Raw genomic sequence first — 23,252 nt, 5'->3', positions numbered from 1 at the left:
AGCATATGGGAAAAAAGTTAACTTTCATCCCTACCTCATGCTACACACAAAACTAATTTGAGACACATTAGATGCCTAAACAGAGACTCAAAAATTACTACATTTGTAGAATAATAGAGGAGAATGTCCTTTTAGGATAGGCAGGGGTTCTTAGAGGAGACTCAAAAATCACTTGAACATATAAACGAAAATATACTAATGAACTGGTCTACAATAAAATTAAGAACTGCTGTTCATTAAAAGACATCATTAAGAGAATAAAAAGGCAATGTACAAAGTAGGAAAAAATCTGTAATGCATATATCTGACAAAAACTTGTGTCCAGATATAAAGGATTTGTTCCCATACTATATAAAAATCCCTAGAACTTGACAATAAAAAGACAAACAGCCCAATTTTAAAAATGTGGCCAAAGACTTGAACACTTACAAATGGCCGTTAAGCATATGCAAATGTGCTCATATCTCTAGTCATCTGAGAAATACATCTTTAAACTATAGTGATATAACATTACACTCCCTCCAGAGTAGCTAAAATTGGAAAAGACTGACAATGCTGGTAGGATGTGGAGAAACTAGAACTCTCATTCATTGTTGGGAGGAGTGTAAAATGGTACAACCATTTTCAAAAACTGTTTGGCTATTCCTTACAACACGAAAACTACACTTTAACCACACAGTTGCATTCCTAAGGATTTACAAAAGAGAAACAGACACATGTCCCCAAAAAGGTTTGTACACAAATGTTTATGTCAACTTTGTTCATAAGAGCCTGAAACTGGAAGCAACCCAGTTTCACTAAAGAGTTTTGTTTAGACAAATTATAAACTATTCATAGATGGAAACCATTCTAATAATGAACTATGGATATCCTTAGTTTAACATAGATGCCTCATTTGCATGGAAGAAGGCAGACCCCGAAGAGCACGTACTGTTTCCTGCTTGTGTGACTTCAAGAACAAGCCAAACTAGTGGATGGTGATACAAAAAGAAGTGTTAGGCTGGGGGCGATAGTGGCTCATGCCTGTAATCCCAGCACTTTGAGAGGCCGAGGCAGGAGGATTGCTTGAGACTAGGAGTTTAAGACCATCCTGGGCAACATGGTGAGACCCTTGTTTCCAGAAAAAAAAAAATTAGCTGGCTGTGATGGCAGACCTGTCATCCCAGCTACTAAAGATGCTGAGGCAGGAGGATTCCTTGAGCCCAGGAGTTTGAGGCTACAGTGAGCTACGATCATACCACTGCACTCCAGCTTCAGCTATGAAGCAAGACTCCATCTTTAAGAAACAAAGAAAAGAGAACAGTGGTTGCCTGTGAAGGTGGGTACTAACTGTAGAGGGGCATGGGGATGCCTGCTGGGGGAAGGGAATGCCCTGTGCTCTTGATTGATATCATGGTTACACAGGTAGATAATTGAACATAACTCATGTGCTTAAGCTCTGTGCATTTCACTGGCTGTAAATTTTACCTTAATAATTACTACTAATAAAAAGCTCATGGTGCCTGATGTTTGGGGCTGGGTGGACACAGGAGGCCTGTCAAGAGGCTGTTACTATAGTCCAGGGCACAAGAGTCTGGTGAAGAGATGTAAAAAGTGGCCAGACTTGGCCAGGCGCAGTCGTTCGCGCCTGTAATCCCAGCACTTTGGGAGGTGGAGGCGGGCGGATCATGAGGTCAGGAGTTTGAGACCAGACTGGCCAGCATGGTGAAACCCCATCTCTACTAAAAATACAAAAAAATTAGCCAGGCATGGTGGCGTGCACCTGTAATCCCAGCTACTCGGGAAGCTGAGGTAGGAGAATCGCTTGACCCTGGGAGGTGGAGGTTGCAGTGAGCCGAGATCGCACCATGCACTTCAGCCTGGGTGACAGAATGATACTCCATCTCAAAAATAAATAAATAAATAAATAAATATAAAAAAAGAAAAAAAAGAAGTGGCCAGACTTGGGGTCTTTTGGAGGGAAGGCCAGGGCTGGTTAGCCCAGGAGGTGAGAGTCTTGCTTAGAGCTGGCAAAGGAGGCCGTGTGGGCCAACATCAGAGGAAAGACAGCTCAGACTACACATCCAGCCTATTCTGAATCATGGTGGTTTTAGTTGAGGAGTATAGATGTCTTTTACAGACTACTCTGTGAAAACATACATTTTTTCAGAGTTTATAACAGATTATTACATCACAATGATCTGTTACATCAAGTGCTCTACAAAGAAAGGGGAGTATTTTAAGAAAAGCTATCTTCCTCTGTTTGAGGCTGAATTTATTAAGTATTCATGTGAATAGCATGGACTGTAATTTAGGATAAACTATAAGCTGGGGTATAGTACTCATACATTTATGGAATTATTATTATTTAAAATCACTACAAACTTACATGCTACTATGGAGATTGAATTTGGTTTGAATATATTAAGTATAAATGAAGGCAGCTATTGATACAGTAGAATTGCTGCAAAGATTAATGTAGAAGAGCACATAACTATTGATTGATCATTATCATCGTAGCCCATTCAGTTAGTGCTGCCATTTCAATGAGAGGTGAAACTTGTCAATATTAGACATTCTTTAATTCAGAACAATTAATCAGAAATAAAATAAGAATTGAAGAAGATAGGGAATTTGTGTGTGAAGAAGATGTTAAAATATATACCAGTAAGGCAGTCATTCTTATTAAGCTTATTCTCAGTTCTGGAACTTTGGTTTGGCATCTGGAGATGGATTAGTACAAATATATGCTTAAATCAACATCAGAGAATTAATAGCAAACTCCTATTGTCATTTCCCATGAGATCTAATAGCAAAGGTCACTATCTCCTGCAGAGACAAGGGAAGGGAAGTAATTGTCATAGGCAATTTATAATGCTCTATGATGGCTAAATTTTGGATTGATTCTTCAGTAAATGTCCTTGCAATTAATTTCAAAGTGGTGAGTAAAAATGACCACAGTTGGACACCATTAATGGCAAAGTCATACTCCTGCACTGACAGTGTTCGTGAAGAGAATGAAATATGAAGAAAGCTATGAATAGTTGGAAATTCGGGGGGCTGTGCTTACTCCTGATTATTTCAGTTTGGCTAAAACAGAGCTGGCGTCAAGGAAGGGTTTGTTGTGATGATTCCAGAGAGGGTGACTCTCAGGAAGATGAACTGGGGGCCCAGGACAGGTTGATGTCGGGTGCTCTCTGGGAACAAGGCTGGTGGTGAAAAATAGGGGTGGACCGATGAGGAAGGCTGGGCGACTCAGGGTCCCAAGACTTCTTCTGGCTTAATGATGAGGAGCAGGGAGGGCTGGTGGCAAGATGTCCAGCTGAGAAACCTGAAGCTCCGGATTCTGATAAAGGATACTGCTCTCCACTTCCCAGGTGACTCTGGTGGGACAAGTCATTTGACCTCCCTGAGCCTGGGATTTCCTGTCTGTTACATGGGGTCAGTCTTTCCTGTCCTATTAGCCTCCCGTGTAGGGTTGTTGTGAGGATCTGTGCAACAAAGGACACCTGGGCCCTCTAAAAGAGTCTGCAACTATCTGCTTTAGTTGTCTTTTATTATTTGTTGGTAATAACTTCAGCAGTGTGAGCTGAAGCTGGAGCCACACAGTGGTTTATATACTCAAGCCTGGAGATATTTTAGGAAATAATCAATACAAGATGCATTGGGTTGGAGCCATGGTAAGAGTCATAAATCTTGACAGCCTGCTGTTTGTTCAAATTAATAATGGTTGAGAGAAACATTGTAAAAACCTGTGGGAGGGAAAAATCTAGAGTGTGTTTGGGGTGAGAGCTTTAGCCAGTGTGGAAACTGAAAGTCATTCAAGGAAGGTTAGTTATCATCCTGCTGCTGGTGGAGCAGTGTACAAACACAGACAGACACACACACACACACTTGCACACACACACGTGTGCATACAGATGCACACGCACATATAGACACACACGTGCATACATGGACACGTGCACACAGGCACATGCACACACATGTACATACACATACACATGGGTAACAAGCACCAGTTTTTTTGGGTGGATCTCAGAAGAGACTGGCAAACAAGGACAACTAGCACTGATTTCAACAATGGACAGCTGCACTTTGCCCACTCAAGGGCCTATCACCTAAGAAAATGCTGGCTGCCTCTGAATTTTTAAAATGAAACATGTACAGTGTTTTTGCCATGCCTCATTTGTCACTGGTGGAGAAGAGTGTGTTCGTATAGCCTTGGGATTTGCGGCTGTTGTGTACAGTGAGTGAGGAGAGGGGATTGGGACCTCATGATTTTTAAATCATCAAAGCCTTGATATGGTCTATGGTTACAAAGTAAACATACTGCTTTTCCTGTGTCCAGGGTGCTCCCAGACTTCCCAATCCGCCACCCTCACATCAAGATGGTCACTGAAGCTGGGTACCATGGCGCATGCCTGTAGTCCCAGCTTCTTGGGAGGCTGAGCCAGGATGATCGTTTGAGCCCAGAAGTTCATGTACAGCCTGGGCAACATAGCGAGACCCTGTCTGTACAAAAAAAAAAAAAAGATTGTCAGCAGAGCTCCAGCCAGGCATTCTCTGTTGGTTGGGGCATCAATGCAGAGAGGCTGCAGGCTGTGGCACACATTGGAGGAGCTGGGCAGAACCGTGGGGGTGCCGGCCTGTAAAGGGAACACCAGGAACTGGGAGGGACAAACCTGGAGAAAGCAAAGCAAGGCACGAGACGAGTCGGTCGCAGGGTCGGAGGCTGGCCTCCATGCGGATGCAGTTGACTATTGTATAAGAAGAGTCTTTAACACTAACAAGGTTAGAGACCAGAAAGCCACATTAAAAAAAGATGAAAACATTTACTTTAGTAGAATGATGGAATTGTTTCTTAATTTAAAAACTGCTTTTACTGTGTTTATTTTTTATTATAAAAGTAACATGCATTTCTTATAAAAACTGTGAATTTAACAAGTCAGAAAACCATAAGGAAATCTTGATACTGAGTCTATCGTATTTTCAGGCAGAGAAAACAAAGAATTTTGTCAGCCGAAGCCTTGTCATAGGAGAAGTCCTCTCCATGGCGGACATGGCCACAGGAGTGAAGGTGAGAGGCGCCGGGCACCTGCCCTTCATGAATGCATGCTCGCTTTGCATGCCAAGGAATGAAAACAATAACCCCGTGAGCTCTCTCAGTCTATGTAGTGGCACAGGTGTTGGTAAAATTGCATACCTCAAAACCTGTGCCTGACTTCCCTTTTAACCGTCGTATCCTATCCTGTTTTTGTTTCTAATTTGCTTTTCTTCTTTGTATAGTTTTGTTACATTTGTATCAATTGGTTATTTTCCTTTGTCTTAGTTTTATGAAAACAGTATCATAATCCTTTGTGATTTTCTTTCTTCACTTAAATATTATTGCTAAGATCGATTCATATTGTGTGTTCCTGTATTCATTAAATTTTAAAATAAAAACCTTTTCATTTTGAAATAATAATGCTCACAGAAAGTTACAAAAATAGTACATAGGGTCATGAGAACCCTTTAGTCATGGTGACATCTTATATAGCAGTAATGCAATGTAAAATCAGGAAATCAATATTAGTACAGCACTGTTAAAGAGGACATAGACCCTATTCAGATTTCACTAGTTTTTACATGCACTCAGTTGTGTGTGTGTGTGTGTGTGTGTGTGTGTGTGTATAGTTTTATGCAGTTTGATCCTATATGTAGATTCATGTAACCACCACCACAATCAAGATATAGAACTGTTCCATCATCAGACAGAAACTTCCGGGTCCTACCCCTTTATAGTTTCATTTGGCCTCCATTCCACCCCTGTCCTTTGGCAAGCACTAATCTGTTGTTCTCCATCTCTATAGTTTTGTCATTTGGGGAATGACATAGCAATGGAAGATCATTCATTTTTGACTGCTGTATAATATTCCTTTGTGTGAATATACCACAGCATTTCTTCATCCACTTTCTCATGTTGTTTCCAGGATTTTGCTAATGTGAAAAGTGCTGCTGTGAATACTCTTGTCCATGTCTGGTGTTGAACATGGGTAAAATCTTCCCTTAGGTACTCAACTAGGAATGGAATTGCTAGTTATAGGATGAATGAATGCTTAACTTTAAAGAGTAGTGTTAATCTATTCTCCAAAGTTAGTGCATCAATTCACATTCCCACCAACAGCATGTAATAGGATCCTGTGGATCCATATCCTCTTCCATACTTGGAATTCTTAGACTTCTCCATTTTTTTGCAAATGGTTATAAAATGGCATCTTATTGTCTTGAGGGAAGACAATTATCTTGCATGTTCCTGCTTACCAAGGAAGGCGAACAAAATAGCTCAGGTGGGCGTGTCTGCTGCAGCCACTCGTGCTGCCCAAGCCTTCCAGCAGAGAGTCCTTCATGGGGCCCTCCTTTCCCTCCCTGGACACCACTGGGTCTCAAAATGATTCCTCATATCCAAACACCCAGTCGTGATGTCCCCAAAGAGGCGAAATTACAACTAGAACATGAAGACAGAATGATCAGACAAGAAGCCAGGTCAGTTGGCAGTGAGTCCAATATGGTGGTGATTTCAGTTTGGTGTGGACATTGTCTGTTGGTAGGTAGGAATTAAAAACAAAGAAATCTGTGAGTGCCATCTTGTCGTGAGGGTGTCCACCATCAGATTTTTCCAGGAAGACTGGGCTCCCTGTGATTTCAGCCAGGCACGATCTCTTCCCTCTTGGATGGGTTGGCTGTGGCTTTCAGAGAGAGCAGCTAGCTGAGATGCAACAGATAAATAAATCCCCTCTCAGAAATACCGGAGGATCCTGGTCCAGACTCTCATGATCCCCAGTTTGTGCTTTTACCATGTTGCACCCCCACCCTACTCTGCCATCTACTTTCTCTTCAGCAAGCCTCCGTGGATTGTGACCATGAGGACAGCTCCACAGGTGGTGGCAGCTCTCTGGGTGGGGAGCCCTCTCCTCTGGTCTCCAGGGTCTTGCACTGAGCCTAGTCCATGGAGTTTCACAGGGATCGTCTGAATGAATGAGGGAAGGGGCAGCCTGTAGCATAAAGCAGACTTAAGAAGCATTTTAACCAATTGCAATATGTGTGTCTTATTTACATCCTGGTTCAAACAACAAACTATTTGTAATGAAAAATTATGTATCAGTTGGGGAAATCTGAGCATTGGACATCTGATGATATTAGAGAATGATCATTATATTTTTAGGTGGGATAATGGTTTTAGGGCTATGTTTTTAAAAAGAATCTGTATCTTTTACATATATATTGGAAATATTCAGGGAAGACATGATATGATGTCAGGGATAAACATCAAGATAACCTGGGATGTAGGAAGGGAAAGTAGGTAGGGGTGGCGGGGGGAGGGAGATGAAGGAAAATGGACCATGAGCTGACCATCCTTGAGTTCATTAGATGCTTCTATTTCATTGAATTTTTCCATAATAAAATTTTTTTCTGAAAACTCCTGAGTATCCTAGAAGGAAATTGGCATGGACTTAAAGAAAATGTCCTTTGAAATACTTCTCTGAGGCCGGGTGCAGTGGCTCACGCTTGTAATCCCAGCACTTTGGGAGGCCAAGGCAGGCGGATCACAAGGTCAGGAGATTGAGACCATTCTGGCTAACATGGTTAAACCCCGTCTCCACTAAAAATACAAAAAAATTAGCCGGGCGTGGTGGCAGACGCCTGTAGTCCCAGCTACTTGGGAGGCTGAGGCAGGAGAATGGCGTGGACCCCGGAGGCAGAGCTTGCAGTGAGCTGAGATGGCACCACTGCACTCCAGCCTGGGTGACAGAGCAAGACTCCGTCTCAAAAAAAAAAAAAAAAAAAAAAGAAAAATAAAAAAAAAGAAATACTTCTCTGATCACTCCAGTCTCCTGCTTAAAACCCCTTCCCTTCCTTCCCATTATGCTTTAGAAACATCCTCTAATCCTTGATGTTGCCCGTGGGTCCTTGCAGGTGTGGCCCTGGTCACATCTGTTCCACTCTCCCCTTCTTCTGGTTCCTTTTACCCACCTTTGGACCACTTGCTTCTAGCCCTAGCTTGGTCTTTCCCCTCCTTCTCCTGGCTGACAACTATTCATTCTTCATGTCCCAGCTAACGTGTCCTTCCCGCAGGGATGCCCCTCTCAAGCCTTCAACTTGAGTCCCATCCACTCGCTGTCACCTGTCTTTGCATCTTATAGTTTTCTGCCATAACGTGTACCCATTTTGAATCTATATATTTATTCATGGAATTACTTTATGTCTCTTACTACCACAAGAGGGAAAACTCCTTGAAAACTATAACCCCTACATTCTTGGTACATAATAGGTGTCAATACTTGAGTATTAAATAAATATATAAAATCAAAACGATATGGTTGTTTCTCAAAAAGTAGGACATAAAAATTACCATACAGCCCAGCATTCCACTAACTGGATATATACCCCAAATAATTGAAAGTTGGGACTGAAATAGATACTTGTGTGCCAATGTTCATTGCAGCATGATTCACAATAGCTAAAAGCTGGAAACAAGCCACGTTTCCGTCAACAGAGGAGTGGGTAAACAAAATGTGGTATAAACTCAAAATGGAATATTGTTCAGCCACAAAAAATAGTGAAGTTCTGACACATGCCACCACGTGGATGAACCTTGAAATTATTAAGTGAAGTAAGCCAGACATAAAAGGACAAATATTGTATGAGTCTGCTTATATAAAATATCTAGAATAGACAAGTTCATAAAGACAGAAGGTAGATTAGAGGTAACAAGAGGTTGGAGGGAGGGGAGAATGGGAGTTATTGCTTAATGGGTACAGAGTTTTTGTTTGGGATGATGAAAAAGTTTTGGAAATAGTGGTGATGGTTGTACAACATTATGACTGTACTTCATGCCACTGAATTGTATGCTTAAAAGTGGCTAAAATGGCAAACTTTATGCTGTATGTATTTTACCAGAAATAAAAATGACAATTGAAAATTATTATTAACTATGCTGTCCCACACATCAGTAATTGTGGGAGATTTTTCTTTTCCTGGAGCTTGGAAATCCTAGACAATTAGAGGAACCTATAGACTGTGCAGCCCCCAAGTCCTGACCAGGAGGACCATGGCTGTCTTTTCTATTGGTGGTGGAGGAGATGCCAGGAGGGCATGTGGTGTGCTGGGAACAGTTCCTGTGAGCTCTGGGTCAGTCAGGGGTTCCCCAGATCCCCCTGGCAGCTCAAGAGCCACTGGTGGTCCCTGCCTTTCACATGAGCTGGCTGTCAACCTGAGGAAGGGACGTCAGCATCAATTCATCAAAATCAGCTGTGCCCTGCATGTTCAAGTCCCTTTTCTCTCTCTCTCCAGGTCTGTTTATCCAGTGGCTTTGCATTTCCCTGAGCACCTTGGACAAACTCATTTGTACTCACACAGCCAAGTGCTGGCAGGGCTGGGGGCTGGCTCTGAGAGTGGCTCACAGCGACAGGGGTGGGCATATTAGCAAAGTGCCAGGGAAAAAGATTGTCTTTATTGGTGCTTTGCATCCCCACTCTAGCTTGTGAGCCAGCCCAAGTTTCCTGCCAAAAACATGGGTGCAGTCTGGAAGGACTCTAACTAAAGCTGAAAGAAATGAGACATGCTTCCTTTTCTGCTTCTCCATGGCTGTTCTATTTTCCCTTATTTGAACCATCCTATTATCTGTCTTAGCCTGCTTGGACTGCTATAACAAAATACCATGGGCTGGATGAGTTAAACAGCAGAAATTTATTTTCCCACCTTTCTGGAGGCTGTAAAGTCTAAGATCATGGTGCCAGCATGGTCAGGTTCCAGTGAGGGCCCTTTTCCTGGCTTGCAGACAGCCACCTTCTCATTGTGTCCTCATTGGTGAAGAGAGGTGCTGCTTTTTTTTCCTCTTCTTTAAAGGCACCAATTTAAAGACACACCCAGGTGTCTCCCAGAGTCCTCTTTTTCCTTCTCCTCCCAAATCCATCCCAACAACTCTGTCTCCAGTATCTACCCTGAATCCCTCTACTTCCCCACTTCCCTGTCTGCCTCCTTCCTGGCCTGTGGGCTGGGGCCCATGCCCCTCCCAGAAGGCACCTGCTGAAAGCATGTCAGGCCAGGGAGCCCTCCGCTTCCAATCCCCAGGAGCTCCACCTGCATTTGGCCCAGCTTGGTTGGATTAGCCTGCCCTTCAGAGAATGTGGCTTTTGTGGGAAATGAACCCCACACTTTACCTGACTGTGTGGATTGAGGTCATGCAGACACTGCCTCTGTCAACTGCTGCAGTTTCCTGCAAACTTACAGGTTCACTTCCACAGCCCAGGGTGCCTACTAAGACATTTAGTGAATGGGGGCTTTCAAAATGTGGATAAAACACTCTAGGTTTTTTTCCCTCTTCCTAAAGAGGAGGAAAGGATTTAAAACCTAGAAGAGGAATTTATTGTCAAGAGTGCATTAGGCACCAGCCAAAGAGATTTAGAGGTGGAAAACCTAACTTGTTTGAGTTTTAGAAAAATATTTTTTTAAACTTAACTCCCAAGATGGTTTAGGGAAAAAACACGTACCATTTGGGTTGCTTCCATTTCCCATGTTGGAATTAGTAATGCAATTTGCAGTGCCTGCGATGATTCTGTAGAGAAGTGAGCTGAGTCATCAGGGTGTGAATCATCTTCCCAGGATACTTTATGATTCTCCAAATGAAAAGCACTTCACATGTCAGATGTGATTAGTGAAATTCATCTGTCCTGATGCCAGAGTGTGTTAGCTGGTCCGAGCTGCTAGAGTTGATCAAGTACCATTTCACAAAGTTAATACCAGGTTGTTCATACACATGGGGTATGAACAGAGAGCTCATCCAGATGCAGTGACCCCAGGAAAAAAGTCGACTCTAAACTTGCCTAAGCAAAAAAGGCACTTATTGGCTGCTATAATTCAGGAGTCTAGGATGCAGCAGGCTTCAGGTCTGGGTGTGCAGGACCTGGTCTCTCCCATCTCTCAACTCTGCCTCCTTCCCCCAACCGGGTCCTCATACATTGGCTTCATTCCCCAGCTCATGGCTGTATGGCCCCAGGCTTCCATCCCTCCAGATTTCATAGCCTCACAAAAGAGGGCTTCTCTTCCACAGTAGCTTAGCCTTGTGTCCTGGCTTCTACTCCAAATGGACACACCCAGATCATGAATCCATCCTGAGAGGCATTGTCTGGCCAGATCAGCCAGTCCTGGGCTCCCAACTCATCCTAAAGCTGGGATGGGGTGGGGTCAACATCACCCACAAACCACTTGGACAGATTCTAGGGGAGGAGGGCTCCCCAGATGAAAATTGGGGTTGTATAGCTAGGAGGGGGAAGGAACTCTGACCTGCAGGCACAGCAAATGTCCCTACATTCAAGTTCTTCTGTCTTTGCAGTCAGTCACCCTGCTCCTTCCAAACGGCCCTGCTCAAGCCACTCTGCCTCTTCCTGTTTCTTCTCCTTCTCCTTCTCATCCTCATCCTCTTTGTCTTCCTCCTTCTCTTTGTCAGCAACACTTTTCCAGGGTTTACAAAAGACCAGGCAGGCTGGGCATGGTGGCTCATGCCTGTAATCCCAGCACTTCAGGAGGCCAAGGTGGGAGGATTGTTTGAGCTCAGTAGTTTGAGACCAGCCTGGGTAACATAGCAAGACCTCATCTCTACTAAAAATAAAAAAACTTAGCCAGGTGTGGTAGTGTGTGCCTGTAGTCCCTAGTCCCAGCTACTCAGGAGGCTGAGGCAGGAGGATCGCTTGAGCCTGAGAGTTTGACAATGCAGTGAGCTATGATCATGCCACTGTCCTCCAGCCTGGGTGAAAGAGTGAGACCCTGTCTCTTAAGAAAAACAAAAACAAAAACACAAACAAAAAACCCACAAAAGACCAAGCAAAGGCTTGGTGGTTGACTCTCACTGAATCCTCATGGTCACTATATGAAGTATTATAAGGCATTAGGTAGCTTGGGTTTCAGCCTCAGCCCTTCCCACTTTCTTAGGATGTGGGTGAGACACTTTCCCTCTATAAATCCCAATTTCCTATGTTAAATGGGGATGATGATGCTTTCTCTCCAGGGTTGTTGTGAGAGTCAGTGAGCTTGTAAGCTCAGTAGCTCAGTAAATGGGTACTCTCACCATTCATTTATCAGATGAGGAAGCTGAGGCTACAATGTCATTTGTCCAAGATCCTGCAGCCGGTGGGTAGCTGAAGTGGGATTGAAACCCAGGGTGCTCATCCCAAGCTGCATGCTTGCTCCTTTTGCAGCGTTGCCTCTTCCATCCACCTTCCTGTAAGGAAACACAGTTTCTCATGGCAGGACTCACCTCCACAGACAGGGGTCAGCATCGAGGGTCATTGCACACACACTTTGTTACATGTCTTCTGCATCAGGCCCTAAGCTAGATCCTGAGAGGACAAAGCAGAATGAGCTTTCAGAGCATTCATTTGTTGGGGGGATCTGGGAGGCCTGAGGATGGAGGATTGACTTTCTGTGTCAGTCCTGAGCGACTCATGAGCCATGTCTGCAGAGAGAAACTGGAGCTCACCAGGCAGTGAAGAGGAAGGGCAAAGAAGCATGCCACGTGCAGGGCTTAGGTCAAGCACAGGGGGCTGAATAGCTGCTCCCTGATTGGAGTTTGGCCGTGGATTTAATTGTCTTTAGATGGCTGACTGTTGCTAATGATGGTTTGTATTGTCCTTGTTTCCAGTGCGGAATAATTTATTGGCTATTTGGTGGTGCTATCAGGAATCTCGGAAGCCCTGAACATGTTACTAAGTGGTTTCAGCCACTCCAGGTATGGTATTTTCCTCAACATCGGTCTTCTATGGAGAGCCTTAAAAATCTGTAGTAGATAGATATGCATGTGTGTATGTGTTTGAAGAAAAATAAAATAAAACGGAATTTGTATCAGCAAAAATCTTGTTGAAAATGAGAATTCCAAGACTATCTTTTTTATATTGCATTGGGCCTGTCATGTTGTTAGGCTCACATTCGCTGTCATCAGACTGCATTTTTATAATTTTCTCCAACCCACCTGTCCCTCTCTCACCACCATTCTTAATGGTCCGAGGGGTCTGCATTTGGAGCAACTGCCTGACCAGCTAATTCCCTTCTAACGTCTGGTAAACTCCAGGAGCAGAAATACACTGGGATGTTTGCAATGACCGAGAGGGGCCATGGGAGCGACGTGAGAGGGATCCAGACCGAAGCCACCTTTGACCTCTCTGCCCAGGTGAGGAATCCGTCCTTCTCCTGCCGTGCAGGGGAGCTGGAAACCTGGACAGACACAGATCTCCTTCTTTCTGTGTCCAGCTTCACACCCTCTGTGTGTGCTCTCTGGCCCAGGGAGCTGAGATTCAGATCAAATGCCTAAGTGTTTTAATAGACGTGGATATGTGCTCAGCCTTCATGTACCCAACATCAGCCAACATGTTGCCTTTGAGGCAATATGGTGCCTTTGAGGCACTGAACACTGCTTCAAGCACTTTGTGTGCACTTGTGAATTTAATCCCTTGTCATAACTCCAAGAGAACAACACTAAAACCATTTTGTAGTCGTCCCTAGCAGTAGCAGGAACAGACTGGAGGAGACGCCTTTGTTGGTCCTCTCCACTGTGCCCTGTGTCAGGAGGGCACTGTGCTGGGGCCACCTTATCAGGAGCTGAGTCTTCTGTACTGGGATCATGCGCTGTCCCTTACCGTGACCTGCACTGACATTTTACATGACAACAGAAACAAGAGTGTCACCAAACAGTCTGACTCTTCTACCTTTACTATATATGGTCAATGCTGAGGTTTTTCCTTTTCATTCTTTTCTTTGTCTTCCTTTTCCTTTCTTTTCCTTCTCTGTTTTTCTTCCTTTCCATTCCCTTCTTGCTAACTAAAAAGATGTTGGCTGAGTCTCTCTACATTGCTATCTCTGTCCGTAGTGGGTCATAACATACCCTCGGGACGCTGCTTTGTAACCCTCATGCCCATCTCTTTAACTCCTACACGCACCCCGCCCCCGCCCCTCACCAAAAAAGAAAGCAACTGTGTACTTATCTCACTCTCCTTTATAGTTTCTTGCTTGATATTGGGTGTTCCTAAGAACTACAAAGGGATAAACAAATGTTGAGGTACTTTCTAGAAATGAAGCTATGTCAGTCAATGTGTGCAAGCACGTGCCCAAGCGTGGCTGCGGGTGCTGCCTGGCCGTGTGGCTGCTCTGCTTCGTCTATTCTTTATTTTTGCAGTTTGTCCTTGAGCAGGTGGATTTTTGTTAGCGGGGTTTCCTGACCCAGGGTTGCTGGTTGGAGGTGGCCAATGTCTGGAATGACAGATGCAGGGGCGGGGTGTATTGGAGGATGCCCTGCTTTTCCTCCTGCCCTGATGTTAGTTCTCTCCAGCAGCAAATGATGTCCAAGATCATAGTAAGAACAAGTACTACCCTATACTGACCACTCGCAAAGTGCCATGCTGTGTATCAAACTCCCTCTGTGTAGTATTCTATGTTTCCTCCCAGCAACAGTCCCAGGAACGCAACATTAAACTGGTCCTTTTCACTAAGCATGGCTGTGCCATGTACCAGGCTAAGCAGTCTACTTGTAACATCATTTCAAATGTTCTGTAATCTTATGAAAATGTATTATTGTCCCTACTTTACAGATGGGGAAACAGAGGCTCACGGAGGTTAAGCAGCTGACTCTGGCTATGTAGTTAATGAGTGAGTTAGGTTCGGGTGAGACTGCCCTCAGCAGCGTGGCTTTTCTGCCAGTGGTGGCATGCTGACCTAACATCCTTTGGCTTTTGGCTGGCTGATTTTTTTCCTCTCCCGAAGCCATCGTATTAAGGTCACCTTGCTGTCGTTGATGGGGGGAAAACACCCACAGCTCTTATTTATTTGTTTCTTCTTACAATTATTACTTTTTTACAAAAATAATTTCCTGTGTTGGTCCCATTTTCCCCAAACAGCATAAATGACTTAGCTACCTGGCGTGCCTCAGCAGCTGCCACTGTCTGATAGGGGACCTGCAAAGTTGCAATCATAATGACGAGGGGCCTCTGGTGAACACTGTCTCCCGTGGGGCTGGGAGAGAGAACAATCCCATCATAAACTCATACCACCGAGAACTGACATAGCAGGAATGTATTTCTCCCTTCACTGGGTTCTGTGTTTTCCCCTTCATTTCCCTTTCAAAATGCTAGAGCTTATTAAATAAGTGTTCTCTCCCCAAGGACCATTTAAATCTCTTACATGTTTTGGTTATTCATTCCTGTGGGTTGGTTGTTTTACATTTATTTTTGGGAGGTGGATTGGGTAGTGGTATGGATAGTTAAGAGATAAGAGAGAGTTTTATTTTTATACTTTATTCTAAATAGCAAAAATAAATGAGGTTATGAACTCTGGCCAAAGGCATCATTTTTAGTTCCTACAACACTGACCATTTTGCTGGCCTTCAAACAAATAATTATTACAGAAACTGACACAATGGTGTGTGTTATTTAGATGCAGCTTTAATGCCAGAGTTTGGGCTGATGCAAACTTTCCAAATCAAGCATTTTGCCAGAAGTGACAAACCTCCTTTCCCAGAGTGTAGCAAATGTTTATGGGGATGGGTGGCCTCCTGCTCCCTTCCCCACCCCACCAGATCGTTTCTGCCAGGCCAGTGTTTCCTCTGCCACTTCACTTTCTTACCCTGAGTGTAAGCATGCCCCACCCACATGGGTTGTATTTTTGTTGCTGTTATTTTTCTCTGCACTCAGCCTCAAGCAATGCCTCTCCTTGAGAAGCCCTGGCTACCCTGATAAGACAAGGGTGGCCTCCAGAGACTTCTCTTAAAAAGATCCAGCATGTCCATTGATGTTTCTGAAAAGCTCTTGCACATGTTAAAAGTTTCCCTGTGCAAACATATGTCAGAGAATATTTTCTTAGGCTTCAAGACTGTATTTCTTGGCCAGCGGGAAAGTGTTGTCTATATACTTTATAGTCTGAAATCTGAGATAATCTTTGCATGATCAATAGCTTGTTGGTTTAGTTCAGTCACATCTTCAATACTGTCAACTCCAATTAAATGTGCAGTTCCGCTCTGCCATTTCTCCTGGGCTCCCAACTTGCCCCAGGTGCCCTGTATTCAGAGCTGGCACCAGGGCCAGTTCCTTTTTGGCAAGAGGCTTAAAGGTAACCCAGGTGGCAGTGGAGACTGGGGAGAGCCAAGAAGTGAGGGGAGCATTTCCACTATCAGCTTCCAGAGAGTAGGACAGAGAAGACGGAGTTTTGAGCCGAGCCTGAGAACAAAACCCCTGCGTTTTCTTCCTGCTTCTTCATGACCAGTGTTAGTTTCAGACTGTTTTGAGCTGGAATCCTTGGACATATTCAGAGACAAACTGCATGGTACAGTCTAAGATTTTTCCCTCCTAAGAAAGAGACTCATTTGCAAGTTCTTCCATTTTAGGAGCTTGAACATACGAACCTCTTTTGGGAAACTTTATTATATGCATTGATCAGGGAAATAGACATTTTCAAAGGTTGAAATGAGGGATTTCTTTTTATAAAAATAAAGATTGTTTGGGCTGCTACTCTAAGCAGTGGTGGGAATAGGTCATGGCTGTCTATCAGTCTTGCTTTATCCAAGCATACAGTTTTGGCCTTCAATTACCTGGCTTTCATTTAAACCAAGACCCATGTCATGGAGGCAGGAAGGTTCAGGGCCTGGGCAACAGCGAGGAACCAAGTGATTTGCCCAGAAAGAGTGAACACCAGCAGACAAAGTGCGACTCACAGATGCGGACCCTGGGACAAGCCATCTAAGGGCCCAGATCGTTGGATATTCCATCCTTTCTTAGAAATCTTGCAGGTGGGATATTTGGAGATGAGGGGCATGGAGAGCTGAGCATATACCACCAGGGCTTTTAGAGGTTTTGGTGTTGGATGAGTTAAAGGTCAAAACTTTGCTATGAAGTAGTCTAGCAAGGTAATTGAAGAAAGCCTTTATACACTAAAGCCAGGCAGGCTCAGCCAAACAGCACACATGTCAGCCTGGCATTATAAAGAGGAGAGACTGGGAGGGAGAGAACAAACACCTTTTAAAGATTGAAAACTGGCAACTTATTTTCTGGATGGGATTATTCCTTGAAAGATCATTTTAATCTCAGCCATTTTCAAAGCTGAGGTGGAGGTGAAATAAATGAATTGAGGTGATAGCACAGCCATGTTGGTTTCAAGACGTGGAGCCAGGTGACCTTCCCATTGTCTTCTCTTCTGCTGTGAAATCCCCTGGAAACGGAACCCTGCGCTGTGTGGGTCTGTTTTTCACAGTATTCATTGCTTTTTTTTTTTTTGAGATGGAGTCTCGCTCCGTCGCCCAGGCTGGAGTGCAGTGGCGCAATCACGGCTCACTGCAAGCTCCGCCTCCCGGGTTCACGCCATTCTGCCTCAGCCTCCCGAGGAGCTGGGACTACAGGCACCCGCCACCATGCCCAGCTAATTTTTTGTATTTTTAGTAGAGACGGGGTTTCACCGTGTTAGCCAGGATGGTCTCGATCTCCTGACCTCGTGATACACCCACCTCGGCCCCCCAAAGTGCTGGGATTACAGTATTCATTGCTTTGAGCCAGGGAGTTGAAATGAGCCATGGGAAGGGAAACACTGTTGCTCTGCTTTTTCTGTGTAGGAGTTTGTAATTGACACGCCGTGTGAAAATGCGGAGAAGATGTATATTGGAAATGCCATGTACGGGAATTATGCAGCTGTCTTTGCCCAGCTCATCATAGATGGAAGATCTCAAGGTTTGTTACCAATACAGACAACTAGAATAATTCTCTTCATTAGTACTATTTACCAGTGAAAAACCATTTCACAGAGCTGCTTTTATCTTGTAAATAATTCAGTACTAACTTTATCTCCTAATATGCATGAAGAAATTTATCATTACATTTTGACATTATATGCTCTCATGCTTGGTGCACAGTTGCAGAACTGAATGAGTTTGAGGATCACAGAAATGTTATACCATTCCAGGACATGAGTAAAGCTATAGGAAGGAGAGCTTAATAATGATCTCGATGCCTTCCTTAGGGCCCCACTGTTTCATCGTTCCTGTCCGGGATGAAAACGGAAGCTTGTACCCAGGAGTCACAGCTATTGATATGATGTACAAGGAGGGTGAGTCCCCAGGTGCCCTTCTCCTGTGCTAACTCTTCCTACCTGCTCCCCACCCGACTCAGGGAGAATCTAACCCACATTATATTACCGAAGCACTGAGGGTGGAGAAAACTTCCCCAGAGAAGATGTCCGGATTTTGAAGCCTCATGAAGTCTTTTATGTAGAACTGTTCAGGAATGTCGTAGATTGCCTTTTATGAATGTGCATTGGTCTCAGTTTCTTCCAGTTTCTCAAATTTTCCAGTAATGAGGTAGTTTTGCCCACAATCCTGTTTTGTCTTCTCTCATCTGAGACTTGGGGGCTCTCAGGGGGCAGGCTGTAGCTCTCTTCTTTGCACCCCTGGCCACCTGTCTGCTCTCTGTGCTCTTGAGGCCCTTAATGAGTCCTGAGGACTGACTCAGTGCCCTAGTTTGCTAGGGCTGCCATACCGCTAACTGTGGGGCTTAAACAACAGAAGTGTATTGTCTCACAGTTCTGGAGGCTGGAAGTCCAAGATGACGGTATCAGCAGTGTTGGCTCCTTCTAAGAGTGGTGACGAGAGGTGAAGCCAGCTGAACTTCCTGGTTCCAGAGGGGACTTGGAGAACTTTTCTGCCTTACAAGAGGATTGTAAAATGCACCAATCAGCACTCTGTAGCTAGGATTGTGAAACGCACCAGTCAGTGCTCTGTAGCTAGCAGGGGGATTGTAAAATGCACCAATCAGTGCTCTGTAAAAATGCACCAATCAGTGCTGTGTAGCTAGCAAGAAGATTGTAAAATGCACCAATCAGTGCTCTGTAAAACGCACCAATCAGCACTCTGTAAAATGCACCAATCAGCGCCCTCTAAAATGCACCAATCAGCAGGAGTCTAAAAGTAGCCAATTGCGGGGAGGATTGTAAAAAGGGCACTCTGATAGGACAGAAACGGAACATGGGAGGGGACAAATAAGCAAAGAAAAGCTGGCCACCCCAGCCAGCAGTGGCAACCCGCGCTACTTGCTGTGGAAGCTTTGTTCTTTCACTCTTCACAATAAATCTGGATGCTGCTCACTCTTTGGGTCCGTGCCACCTTTAAGAGCTGTAACACTCACCATGAAGGTCTGCCGCTTCATTCTTGAAGTCAGCAAGACCACGAATCCACCAGCAGGAACCAACTCCAGACACAGTGAGGGAAGGATTTGTTCTAGGACTCTCTCTTTGGCCTGTAAATGGTTTTGTTCATGTTAACCTGGTGTTCTCCCTGTGTTCATGCCTGTCTCCAAATTGCCCCATCTTACAGAGAACAGAAGCCATTTAGATTAGAGCCTACCCCAATGACCTCATTTTAATTTGATCACATCTGTAAAGACTATCTTCAAATAAGGTCACATACACAGGTATAAGGATTAGGGCTTTGATACATGAATTTTTTTTTTTTTTTTTGTGGGGAGGACACAATTTAACCCATAACATTTGGTGAGATCAGGACATGCCTGTATGCTCCAGTGACCACTCATGGCCAAGATCATGCCAAGCCAAGGAAGGGAGACTGGGAGAGAAAAAAAAAAAGAAGGAAGAGAAGAGGGAAGAAGTGGCCCATCCTTTAGTGGAGGGGACAGTCCACCCTGGCCCCTTAGTGTTTACTGTCCACTGCCACGGCTGCAGGCATGGCTGCAGGGGGTTTGTGAGGGTTTTAGATGTATCTCCTGGGGGTGACCGAGGCCCTGGCTGGGCTGGGCTCCTTGAAAGTTCCTTGCACGTCAGATGTTGCTGAGAGCAGAGGGGTAGACTGAGCTCTGTGAAGTCGTGCCAGGCATTGAAAACACTGGCAATGGCAGAAAGTCTGCTCTGGTGCCCTTGTAAGCTGCTACATGCAAGTGTGTCCTTGTCAAGGGGTGAAGTTCTAAATAAAGACATTTACTAAAGACAATTGTTTTCCCCTAGATTAAATCTCTAAGTTTTCACAAACAGAAGACCCCAGACTCCGGCAGGTGTCTTTAGGAAATGTGTCTGCCAGATTTCAGGACCGCCCCTCCCCACTCCGCACTGCTTCCCCCACTTCCTGCTGTCCTTGTGGCTATTTTCCCTTGTATTGTAGGCATTTGCTGTCAACAGTTTGCCCTGTGTGCAGATGAGAGAGCACTGGGAAGGAGGAGGGATTTGAGGCACTGCATTCCTGGGGAGAGCAAGCCTGCTTCCCTGCCTCTGTCTTCAGCTTCCCATTCTTGCAGTTGCTTAGAACTCTCCCTTTCTTAATCACAGTCACTGCTCGGGAGGTAGGTGTGCATCCACTACATGCCCAAAGCATGCACATGCAGGCTGCACAGAAGGAGAGTCCATTCTCCTCCACTCTCGCTAAGGAGGAAGGGGCCAGGCTGGTGGAAGAAACAGGCACAGCTCATCAAGGAAACAACAGACAACATCCCCATGTCCACCCCCAAGGAAAAAGCACCAACAATTCTGGAAGTAAAATAAGGGGCTTTGTATTTTAGTGGCGACAGGCCTGGGAAGTAGCAGGGAAAATACTTCTCATGCTGCATCCATTCCCCCTTTCTATTCTTGCCAGGTCTGCATGGTGTGGACAATGGGATATTAATATTTGACAAGGTTCGGATACCCAGGGAGAACCTGCTGGATAAGTGAGTAGTTTCTCCTTAACTCAGGTCAATGGTGCAGATGATCTCACTGCTCTCCAAAGTTGGCTTGGTTCTTGGGTCTCATGGGCTGCATGTCTGAGCATTCTTCCCCTAACCACCCCTACAGGTTTGTTGACAACTAATTGGAAAAGATACTTCTGCAGATAGAAAAAAGAAAGTAAAATTATTCAGCATGCTGTTGTCCAGGCAAAATGACTGTTACACTTCAATATACATCTTTCCAGACTTTTCTCTATGCCCATATGTCTAAAGAGAGAGAGGTGTCAGATTTTTACTAAGCGAGATCCACTTCTAGATTCTATGTTCAAAATAACCTGTAATTCCCATTTATCATTATATAGCAAATGTTTTTATGTAATGCTAAGCACACACATGCATTATCATCTTTAATATCACTATAATAGACTGTTAAATGGTTTATAAGTTATGTAATCAATTTCTTATTGTTGGGCATTTAGTTTTTTTTCCTTCCCTCGCCCCCATTACAAACAGATGGGTGCTATTGCTTCCTTTGTGAGTGGCAGCGGATAAGGCACCATCTTTCAGCTTCCAGGTGTGTTCTGGGGGTGGAGCTCTAGGGGTTAATGATGCTTTTCACAGAAGCTGAGAAACACCAATTACTTTTAATTTTCTCAGCAGCGTTTCACGCATCCAGTAAAGATCCTGAGCCATAGTCATGTTAAATCTGTGACAAAGCCAGCAATCAGGGTACACACAACCAGCTGTTTTCCCGCCTCCCCATGGGTTTCCCTTGAATGCTTTACTCCTTTTTGTTGCCAGCAGATAAATGTAGTGGATGCCAAAAGCTGAAGAAAGTTATATGGGAAAAAACCTTAAAAATGATTGGTATGACAAACCCCCATGACACGAGTTTACCTATGTAACAAACTTGTACCTCTGAACTTAAAATAAAAGTTAAAAAAAAATGGAGAGATAAGGAAGTAGAGGATAGAATAGTGGTTACCAGGGGCTGGGAAAGGTAGGAGGAGGGGATGGGGAGAGGTGGGTCAATGGATACTGTTATAGTTGTATTGAAGAAATAAGTTCTGGTGTGATATTGTACAGCGTGATAATAGTTAACAATAATGTGTTGTATATTTCAAAATAGTTACAAGTTTTGAATGTCCTCATTCCAAAAAATTGATATGTGCTTCAGATGATGAATATGCCAATTACCCTGATTTTATTAATATACAATATATAATGTATCAAAACATCACACTGTATTCCATCAATATGTACAATTATTATATGTCAATTAACAAAATAAAGCAAAAAGAAAAAGAAAAAAACTTAAAATGGACCAAATTCTGCTTAACATTTTCCTCCTGTGAATTGATAGGAAATAAAATGGAAAAAATAAAAGCATCTTTACAGTTATCCTGGTGGGTGCTAAAGTCCCCCAGGCCCCCTCAGGACCACCAGCATTCATATGGAAATGCAGGAAACTTAGAATAGCCAAAACAATCTTGATAAAGAAGAACAAAGTAGGAGGACTCATACCTGTGATTTGAAAACTTACTACAAAGTAATCAAGACAGTGTGGTATTTGAATAAGGATAGATATATGTACAATGGAATAGAATGAAGAATCTAGAAATAAATCCTTACAGTTACAATCAATTAATATTCCACTGCAGAGCCAAGACAATTCAATGGGGAAAGAATAGTCTTTTTGACAAATGGTGCTGGGACAAACTAGATAGCCACGTGCAAAAGCATGAAGTTGGACCTTTACTTCCTACCATATACAAAAATCAACTCAAAATGGATCACAGACCTAAATGTAAGAGCTAAAACTACACAAATCTTAGAAGAAAACACAGGTGTGAATTTTTGTGACCTGGGTTTAAGCAGTCTATTAGACGTGGCACCAAAAGCACAACTAACCAAAGAAAAAATAGATAAATTGGACTTCATCGAAGTTATAAAAAACTTTTTGCATCAAAGAACACTATGAATAAAGTGAAAACCTACAGAGTGGGAGAAAATATTTGTAAGTCATATATATTAATATAAGGGTATAGTATCCAGAATATAGAAATAACTATTACAGCTCAAGAATAAAAAGACAACCCAATTTTAAAATGAGCAAAAATCTGAATAGACATTTCACTAAAGATTTACAAATGACTGCTAAGCATATGAAAAGATGCTCAATGTCATTGCCATTAGGAAGATACGAATCAAAACCACTGTGAATACCACTCTGCACCTACTAGGATGTCTTTTTTTTTTTTTTTTTTGAGATGGAGTCTTGCTATGTCGCCCAGGCTGAAGTGCAGTGGTGTAATCTTGGCTCTCTGCAACCTCTGCCTCCTGGGTTCAAGTGATTCTTTTGCCTCAACCTCCTGAGTACCTGGGATTACAGGCATGCGCCACCATGCCTGGCTCATTTTTGTGTTTTTAGTAGAGATGGGGTTTTGCCATGTTGACCAGGCTGGTCTTGAAATCCTGACTTCGGATGATCCTCCCACCTCAGCCTCCCAAAGTGCTAGGATTACAGGCATAAGTCACCATGCCCAACTGATGTCCCTTATT

General features: G+C 43.8%; 1 protein-coding gene across 1 annotated transcript in view; it reads left to right on the top strand.

Annotated features, from left to right (window-relative positions):
- Window positions 1-23,252, top strand: part of ACOXL (acyl-CoA oxidase like) — a 387,631-nt gene that overhangs the window by 49,152 nt on the left and 315,227 nt on the right. The window contains 6 exon segments of the mRNA XM_016949229.4: window positions 4,976-5,059; window positions 12,659-12,745; window positions 13,085-13,183; window positions 17,603-17,717; window positions 18,007-18,093; window positions 20,621-20,693. Coding sequence (XP_016804718.3) covers window positions 4,976-5,059; window positions 12,659-12,745; window positions 13,085-13,183; window positions 17,603-17,717; window positions 18,007-18,093; window positions 20,621-20,693 — 545 coding nt within the window.

The sequence above is a fragment of the Pan troglodytes genome, chromosome 12 (genome assembly GCF_028858775.2).
Source record: "Pan troglodytes isolate AG18354 chromosome 12, NHGRI_mPanTro3-v2.0_pri, whole genome shotgun sequence".
In the NCBI taxonomy this organism is placed as follows: Eukaryota; Metazoa; Chordata; class Mammalia; order Primates; family Hominidae; genus Pan; species Pan troglodytes.
This window is presented reverse-complemented; position numbering and strand designations above follow the sequence as displayed.